General features: G+C 39.4%; 1 protein-coding gene across 1 annotated transcript; it reads left to right on the forward strand.

Moving 5' to 3' along the window:
* Positions 1-8871: 8871 nt before the first annotated feature.
* LOC139159023 (olfactory receptor 5AR1-like) lies at positions 8872-9804 on the forward strand. The gene has a single exon (XM_070736375.1). The coding sequence runs from the start codon at positions 8872-8874 to the stop codon at positions 9802-9804; it is 933 nt and encodes a 310-aa protein (XP_070592476.1).
* Positions 9805-10095: the final 291 nt, after the last annotated feature.

The raw sequence follows: 10095 nt of genomic DNA on the forward strand, positions 1-10095 counted from the left end.
AAATAGTTTAAATATTGCTTTTTTCGTATTTAAAAAAGAAAGCCATATTCGAATTTCTCTGTGGAAAATGCTGTTGACTACTTGATAGTATTTTGAGCAAGCAAGAAAAGAGCTGAAATTGTATCTAAGGTACCAAAACAATATATTTTTTTAAAACAAGGACAAGGTGTTTTTACACAGATCCAAAAGATGAATAATTGTTTTTATTAATCAGAACAAATAAAATTATGTGTGAATTTTTTCCTGTGTAAATGGATGTATAGTATAGCAGGAGAATGTGTCAAAAGACCGTGCATAAGTGCATCAGAGTGCCTTCTGTCCCCTGTCCTTATGTTTCTCTTTTACTAGCATCATGTATATAAATATTATATCTTTGTATATCACCAATATGTTTGTGACAAAACAAACAAATAAATAAAATAAGTCAACCATTTGATTGGAATACAAAGTTTCAATGGAATCTGCATTTCCATGTAATTCAAATGAAAAATTCTTTGTTTAATTGGTACTGAGGTGGATGAAGATGATAGAACGTTTATGTCAATTAATTGATAAAATGCAATATGTATTTCGGTTTGGTTTAATTACTCTCGGTTAAACTGTTTCAGTCAGTTTTACAACATTCCTTCAACATATGATGCCTTACAATAAAGATGGGGAAAGATTATCAAACAATATTAATTACAAAGTAGAAAACTATTTTTAAGGTTCTTTGAATTAAAAAGTGGATAGAGCAATTAAAATATGTTGCTGATTGAGAACAGAATAGATGGCCACTTGCAATGGATCTTAATCTAAAAAACATGACTTAGAAACTTAAAAAAAAACTAACTTCCACCTAATGGCAATCAGAATGGGAGTGCTTTTTTCTATGTTATTTGTCCTCCCTCCCCCATTTTTCTCACCTCAAAATTATTATTCTGAAACTAATTTTTATCACCAAGAAGGAGAGACGTGAGCGATAAGCAAAAATAACAGAGATGGGAATAATCTATTCATATTTGATTTGTCATTATTCCTTCTTTATTTTGAATTAGGGGATTTGCAGTATGATGAAGAGTACAAATATCAAGTAAAAATATTATTGTTCCTTGCTCAAAGCTATCCAGGTTTGTGGTATAAGCTCAGTGCTAAAATATAGCTAATATATTTTTTTATTATATTTTGAAATGTCAATAAAAGGAAATTGTGGGCACTGTGATAGATTTTAATGTCTCTGGATTAAGTTTTGCCTTGTAGCACTGGAGCCTGTCTCCTGGCAGAACTCTGTAAACTCATGTGTGTTCAGAATTTGAACTCACAATCAACACATCTAGCCTTGGATCTACAGTGATTTGAATGGACTTCTAGCCATGAATGTATTGACAAATATATATTTTCTTTTATGTACACTGAGAGCACCTGAATCAGACAAAAGAATTTTGACCTGAAATAATTGGAAACTACTGTACTTTCCAAATCCCATCATGATTGACCAGTCTTGGAAATCAATAAGGCAAGAATAGCTTCCAGTCTTGGAACCAATTATTGGTTTCCATAAAAGTCTGTAGTTGTGATGGTTGTCCCAAAGGTGCTTTTTCAGGAGGCAACTTCTTAAAGCAACCACACATTTTCCCTAAATACTTTGACTTTTACAACCTGACTTCCACAGTGAGTTTCTTTGATTGATCTAATCTGTTCTGATCTGATTTCTATATCAATCCATCTCAACAAATGACACTGGTAAAATAAATTATAAAACATACTATTTTGTAACTATATTACATTATGTTACCTGATATTTTGAATCAACAACATCAATGGGGTGATTGTTATGGTAGACTTAATGTCACTCCCAAAGCCCCAACTTTGAATTGGGATGGCATTTTCGTGGTAATAGGGCTGTAGCTTACATCATGCCAACCCCCACAAGGGTGCATGACACCCTTCCTGCCAATGTTTAAGGGCCTTTAAATTTACTTAATAATACTTTATAAACCATACATAAAGTGTTATAGATTATTTTAAATTACTTTAAATATTTACTTCATTTAATGTATCAAATAGAATAAAACTAAAATTACTTCCAGTGATTTTGAGTTACTAATACCTCAAAAGGTAAAACTTGGTTATACTCTGTGCCACTGGTGGCCTGCAAAATTTTGGTGGATGCCTGTAACCTGCCCCCCTATTGCATACATGTATGCCCGGGCCAGCTTGTTGCCCATAGGTGTTGGCTGGTAACTGCATGGTCCTAATGGCTCTCCTGTGCTTGAGCCATGGCTTTGTCCACAACTTCTGGGTACCCTGTGCCCCAGCCTATGCCAAGTGTCTGCACTCCATCTGCCCACATACACATACTCCCTGTCAACAGACCAGGTGTCCCGTTGCCTTCTTGTTTCCCCCCACCAATGGGCACCGTAATCGCTGTCCAGTGTTCCTATACTCCTGTTGAGAAAGAAGAATACTCCTCTTCCCTCTTAAAGGTTAATAGATGGCCTTAATTGTTACTTTAGGCCAAAAAACCACAATCGTGGTTAAAGATTGAAGAATTTAAAAGGCCCCATACTTACATTAAAATCACCAGAGAAATCTGAAAATACACTCAAGTGGACTTTGTTTGCTCATTCAGGGTGTAAAATAGTTGAAAGAAAGTTATGAAGGCAAGTTAAGTGTCGTACTGATCGTATAATGCCAATGCTTTCCTTAATGGTAGCAAATGGGTCAACTTAGCCCATATGACCTGTTCTGATTTCAGGCTCATGCAGATAATAATTGGAATAAATGATTGCTCAATGCATCTCATAGGAAAACACAACTTCTTTATTTCTCTTTGTTCACTTCTGAAATACACCAACGTTGCCCGCAGTGTTTTTCTTTCCTCATCTCTATCCTTAGCAATTAAGTAGATTAGCTTGATAGTAACATAAAAGCATTCCAGAAGTTATTCTAAAATTTATGGGCTAATCAGAGTTAGCCAGAAGTCATAAAAGCAGGCAAATAAATCACACAGTGATTAGCTTACACTCTGGAGCTTGTTGTGGATGCCCCATCTTGGAACGACAAGATTGACGAAATCAGCTTCTCTTTCATTTCACACTCGGACTTGAGGTAATTGATTAACTCCTCACTCTAATATCTCCTCTCCCTTTCTTCTAAGCATTTGTGAAAGCATCTGAAATGAGTATCTTTCCATTTCTTATCTTCCCCATTTGATTAATCTGAACTCATGTGTATATCATTAGCTCTGTGGTCTTCACTAAACGTGCCCTCTGTGGCTAAATCTGGGAAATTTAGGATCTTTAAATCTCCCTCATCCCCCTCTGAGTCTGAACATTCCTCAAGCTGCAAGGGAGTATACACAACATGACCTAATTTTAATAGTAAATTATTAATTAATTAAAGATACTATCACTAGACAATAACCTCCATATTAATAGCACTAATAATAACATTATCTAAAGTTATTATTCATAAATAAATAATTAATAGAATGTTTAAATAGTTCATTTTAAGCAGCGGTCCCCAAACTATGACCAGCAGGCCACATGCAGCGTACTGAGGCCATTTATCCGGCCTGTGGGTGAGTGACAGTGCACCAGATTTTACACCTTCTTCCAGCACCGCTAACAGTCCGTTGCTGGGGGGCGGGGACCATGGCAGTCGGGAGATTACTGTCGGGGCAGCAGGGGCCCACTGACATCAAGCCCTATGCCGGCCGGCAAAGCCAGCCCCCCAGGGAAGCAGCGCGCTTTTCAAAGACGCACTTTTAAAACATGCTACTTCCCAGGGAGCCAGCTTTGTTTGCCACTGCCGGGCTTGACATCATCAAGCCCCTGCTGCCCCGACAGCAACCCCATGACCGCCATGCTCGCCTTGTGCTGCAGGGGCAGGGGGCTACCTGAGCCTGTGCTGTTGGAAGATCTGGTGTCACTTTTGATAAAGGTAGGCAAAAAAGAGAGAGGGAGGAAGGAACAAAGAGGGAGAAAGAAAGAAGGGGGAGAAAGAGAGGAAGAGACAAAGGGAGGGAGGCTGGCTTTAGGTGGGTTGGCTTTGTGGGAAGCAGCAGCAGTGGTGGTGGCAGCAACGGCCGGAAGCGGCGGCGATGGGGGCCCCAAGGAAGGCACAGCAGGTTTAGGGGAGGGCTGTGGCAGTGGTTGTTTCAACATGGCACTGGTGGCGGCGAAGGGGGGGCGGGCACCCCTGCTCTGTCCTCACTGCAAGGCCTTCAACGAAAAATATGGTGAAAAAAATATAGAGAAAAAAAGGGGAAGGCCAAGTGGAGGAGAGAGGGAAGTGACAGCCGAGACTGGTACCGACGCGGGGAGGGTGACGTGCGGCATTGGGGCTGCTACTAAGCTGGTCCCTCTGTTTAAATAAAACAAAACAAGCTGGTGGCGACTCATGGGAGAAGAGAAAAAAAGGAGGAGACGTCTTCTCTCGTTAAGCGCCCTTAGGCAACGTGAGGGGAATGGCAACCTTCGCGGAGGAATGAGGGTGGAAGGAGGGAGGAATAAGATGGAAGAGACCGAGGCCATGACAAACACACAGAGAGAAAGAGAAAAAAAGGGGAAGGGGTCGGCGTGCTCAGGGCCGCAGCACGTTGTGGTCTTCAAACCCCTTCCTGCCGAGAGGGAAAGTGGATGGCTCTGCTGTGTCGAGAAAGGGGGGGAGGGAGGAAGAGAGAGAGAAAGAGAGGAGGGAGAAAGAGGGAGAGAGAAAGGGAGGGGAGGGAGGGAAGGAAGGAAGAGAGAGAAAGAAAGAGGGGTGAAAGGAGAGACAGAAAGAGAAAAGAGAGAGAGAGAAGTGACTCTTGATTTAAGCATATGGTAAAAAGCACCCAAATAATAACAGAGAGAAAACCCCCCAGCTCTCACCTGTTTTTGGAAATGGTTCAAGAGTTCTCTCTCTGTCACACACACACACACACACACAAGGGGGGAGGAGATAGGGATGGAAAAAGAGAGGAGAAGTGAGAGGGGGAAGGAATGAGAGAAAAAGGGAGGAAGAGAGAGAAATGAGAAACAAATGAGAGAGAAAAGGGGAAGAGACAGGAGAGGTACCCAAAAATGAGAACAGTGGTAGAAATTTGAGGAGGGATGATTGATTATTAAATATGGATTGACTATGGAATATTGGTAAAAGATATATTTAGGTGTTGTTTAATATTAGGATGTATTAATTCATAAAATTGGATTAGAATTTCATAGGTAAAATTAATGGAAGATACATATGATAAACAAGGGGTTTATGATATATACTGTATGATTTTATGAGTTTGCATTATGAATTTAAAATATACTTGGAAATGTAGAAGATTGATTAACGTTAATAATAGTAAATGCTAAATGCCTGAAATTAATTGAGCTTGGAAATAGTGAATGAAATTATAGAAAAGTATAATTTATGGAAATATGTGCAGTGTGCATAGGAATTTTTTCATAGGTTTTTTTAATAGTCCAGACCTCCAACAGGCTGAGGGACAGTGAACTGGCTCCCTGTGTAAAAAGTTTGGTGACCCTTGATTTTAAGCTTAAACAGTTCAAGTATATACGATTTGGGTAATTCAACAAGTATTAGTCTCATTGTGCACTACCCATTCAGGTAAACAAACTAAACATGTTGTTGCTTCTCTTAGAGATTCTCTAAAATTACGCAATACATAAGGCCGGACTTTATAGAAGGCCCTTATTCTTTGAATTTGCTATTTTGTTGTTTACATTTTGAATTTAATTTCTCACAAAGAGTTTTATTTACGGTGAGATTTATAAATTAACAGAGATATTTTGGGGACTATGGTCCTTGTTTTCAAAAAATGTATTTACCCTCCTGTTGTGTTTCAGCCTGAGGCTGCTCAGGGACCAGCTGTGTCTCTGCTGGCTCCATGCCCGGAGGAGGATGACAGCGAAGAGGAGGGGGCTGAGCAGTCGGACGGGGGAGGGGACAGACAGGAATGGGATGAGGATGAACAGCATGAGAGCCCCGGGGCAGGGGTCTCCCCAGCTAGTAGCTTGGAATCATTAGGGGATGACGCACAAGCTGTCATTGACATGCGACAGAGACGTTCAGAGCAAAGAAATGAGCAGTTAAAGAAATATTATCACCATTGAATTAGAAACAGCTGGGTTTGGGTGTGGTCCTCATCAGCAGGGTTTAAAAGGCAGGCAAGCCCTTGAAGCCATGTGGAGTGTTATCAATTGGAGTTACGGTGTCCTGCTTTGTTCTCGGCGTCTCTGTTCCTGGCTTGCGGCCCAGCAGTTTGGAAGACCCGTGGGAGGTGTAGGTCTGCTATCTACAGCCTCAGCTAGGCAGCAAGAATCCTGTATTGCTGCATGGACTTTTGCCTTCGTGGATATATCTGAAGATACAGCATTTTCCTGTTTGTAAGGACATTTTCTGTTACCTGTGTTTTTCTTGAATTTTATAAACTGCCTTTGCCTTTTACCGGTGTGTTTGGCTTCTCTTTTTGGGTTGGTATTGGCTTCCGGAGTGACCCAGACAGAACACCTCCTAGGTGAATAAACAATGAAGTGGGTCTCTCAGAAACAAATCTAAAGCAGCTGAGATAATATGGCTTTCTTCCATGAAAAAGCAAGAGATTGCTCACATGCCTGGGTGCTGGGTGTTACGATAAATACCCTCTCACCCACTCTCACCAATTCAGAGGTTAGGCAATGGGCATTGGTATTGATCCCTCTTGCCTGCTTCCACGTCCAGTGGTATCAGGCATTGGCGTAGGCTCCACTGCCCCGAGAGAATCAACAGGTCGACTATGTGTCCCCCCCTTGTGAGTCAGACCCTGTACTACCTGAGTCAGCTCCATGGCTGTCATGAAAGCCATGAACTCCCGCACCACCACCAAGGATTCACCGAGCAACAGTACATTGAAGTCCCCCAGGACTAAGTCTGGGAACTTGACCGCCAGCTTGGCTACCACATTGAGGAGTGCAGGGAGGTCTGTTGCAATGCAGCTGGGAGGTAGATATGTTAACAACAAGCCCACCTGAATCCCTAGGTCTAATCTCACAAACAGGGATTCCATTCCCCCTATCCCGGGGCCAAGGAATATTTCAAATAAAAGTGATCAGACTACATAACAAACCAATTATGTACCATCCCTATTTTAATGATATGTTAATTATGTCAACTGAGACTTTTATTTTCATTGGTTTTTAATATTGGTTTTATCTTGTTGCTGGTGTATTGCTTTCATAAACAAAATATAAAATTAGCAATTATATTCCAATGTTTCATCTCCCATCTTTGGACATGCAATCTTGACTTCTAATATGGTAAGTTAATTAAGCACTTTTAATACTCAAATATATTGTTAAATGTTTATATCATCCTCATCTTCACATCATCCTAATTTTCCATCAGATTTTTGAAGACAAATGTGGAAATATTCAAATGTCGTGATGTAAAAATAATCATCTGTGTATTGTTTAGAATTTTCGTGGTAGCCAAACTCCATCAGCTTCTTCATGGTGCTCTGTGAAATTTAAATCCTTTGTATCCATGACATGCAGAAATGCAGGATGTAGTTCATGAGTCAATTGTAGATTTCTTCCTTCTTCCAATCTACTGTGAAGAGACTAATATATAGACAAATGATAACATAGACTATGTCCAATGTTTATTTTTATTATTTTGTGATATATTGATATATTTTCCTTGAAATGGACAACATATACAAACTCCTGCTTAGCTGTACTGATCAGAACTTTACATTCAATATGAAGCTATCTTCTTGCTAATGGAGTAGTATATTGCATTCACTTAAAATTATTTCTATTTGGACACAAAATATTAGATCTCTGCTGCAGGAACGGGCTTTACTGTAATTTGTTTAGCTATGTTAAAATGCCCAAAATGAATTGTAAATGAAATGATTATATCTCAACAACAGGAATTAATTTCAGAGGGCAGTTTGATAAATATTGATGCATAGTAGTTTATTGCTGATTATTGTTCTACATAACACTTCCTGCCAAAGTTGATTATACTTCTTAGTGAGGACTATAGGAAACAATTATGTCCAGTTTTGGTCACCATAATATTAAATAGATGTTAAAACTCTAAAAAGAAGGTAAAGAAAATGATTAGGGGAAAAGAGACTAAAACATACAACGAAGGGCTGCAGGAACTGGGTATGCCTAGACTCTAGATCAATGAAGAAAAGGAGTACAGGGTGAGATGACAGCAATCTTCCAATATCTGAGGGGCTGCCACAAAGAAGAGGGGGGTCAACCTATTGTCCAGAGTCCATTGCATCTAAGAATAGGACAAGGAATAATGGGTGAAAGGTCATTAAAGGAAGATAGGGAGAATAATTAATGACTGGCTTGCCTCACAAAGTTGTGTGAGCTCCATTAGTGAAGGGTTTCCAGAAGAATTTGGACATCCATTTATCTGGAATGCTACGCGGCCTTCTGCTCAAATACTGGATTGGGCTAAAATACCTCCGAGGTCCTTCCAAATCTTATTCTGTATTCTGTAAATAAATTCATCACAGAATGTTGACTCACTCACTTTTTTGAGAGTGTTAGAGAAAAATACATTTTAGCAAGGTCTACATTCTTTCACCCAGATAAATCCTTGCTGAAATTTTCAACATGATGGTAGATATGAATCCATCTTTTGCTGATTGACATTGCAGGTCTGTGTAATGGCGAGCATGCCCTCCAATAGAGCATTGTATTTTCTAAAGAACACATTGATCAAGAGCCCATAATACAACAGTGGCCACTCCTGCCTTCCAAGCTAAGTGTTCCTTTTTAGATTGGGGTTTTCTTAGTCTTTTGCCTTGGGCATTGACATACAATCCAAGAAAGATCATGTTGCTATAAGTTTTTTTTCTCTATTTTTTATTCTATCAGAGGAAAATAAACAATGCAGAAAAATCAAACCACTGTGACTGAGTTCATCCTTGTTGGATTCTCGGACCACCCAGAGCTTCAGATCCCCCTCTTCATCTTCTTTCTGCTCATCTATGTCATCAATGTGGTGGGAAACATTGGGATAATCATTCTAACCATAACTGATGCTAAGCTTCAAACCCCAATGTATTTTTTTCTTAGGAATCTTTCCTTTGTAGATATTGGTTTTTCTACCACCATTGCTCCTAAATTGTTGACAGACTTGGTGACCCAGCATTCAACCATTTCCTTCACAGGTTGCGCCACACAATTCTTCTTTTTTGGCATCTTTGTGACCGCCGAAGCTTGCATTCTGGCTGTGATGGCATATGATCGCTTCATAGCAATATGCTACCCTTTGCAGTATTTTGTTGTCATGTCAAAAAAGCTTTGCATCCAGTTTGTCACAATTGTGTATATTCTTGGCATTTTTAATGCAACAGCGCACACCATAGTTATTTTTACCTTGGATTTCTGCAACTCAGATACTATTAATCATTTCTTCTGTGATGCTCCTCCTCTTCTTTCATTGTCCTGTTCAGATACTCAGCTTGCTCACATTGTGAATTTCATTTTATCCACTTTCTTCGGAGGGACAACTTTTCTGATTATTTTGATCTCCTACATTGCCATTGTTATTGCCATCCTGAAGATCAGCTCTGCCCAGGGAAGAAAAAAAGCCTTCAACACCTGTGCCTCCCATCTGACCACGGTGAGCATTTTCTTTGGAACCGTCATCTCCATGTATTCACGACCTAGTTCCATATCATTGGATAAAGACAAAATTACATCCATCTTTTATACTCTCATCATCTCCTCACTTAATCCATTCATATACAGTCTGCGGAACAAGGATGTGAATGATGCAATTAGCAGACTCCTAGAAAAGATAACATTGCTGAAATAAAAATACCTTAAATATTGCTTTCTTAGTATTTAAAAGAGAAAGCCATATTTGAATTTCTTTGTGGAAAATGCTGTTGATTTTTTGATAGTATTTTGAGCAGGCAAGAAAAGAGCTGAAATTGTATCTAAGGTACCAAAACATTTTTTTTAAAGGACAAGGTGTTTTTACACAGATGCAAAATATGAATAATTGTTTTTATTAATCAAAATAAATAAAATTATGTATTAATTTTTCCCTGTGTAAATGGATGTATAGTATAGACAGAAGAATGTGTCAAAGTCAGCCATTTGA

This window comes from Erythrolamprus reginae, chromosome 1 (genome assembly GCF_031021105.1).
Source record: "Erythrolamprus reginae isolate rEryReg1 chromosome 1, rEryReg1.hap1, whole genome shotgun sequence".
NCBI classification, from domain to species: Eukaryota; Metazoa; Chordata; class Lepidosauria; order Squamata; family Dipsadidae; genus Erythrolamprus; species Erythrolamprus reginae.

Coding starts and splice junctions, on each gene's coding strand:
- LOC139159023 (XM_070736375.1), top strand. CDS start 8,872: ATGCAGAAAAATCAAACCACTGTGACTGAGTTCATCCTTGTTGGATTC.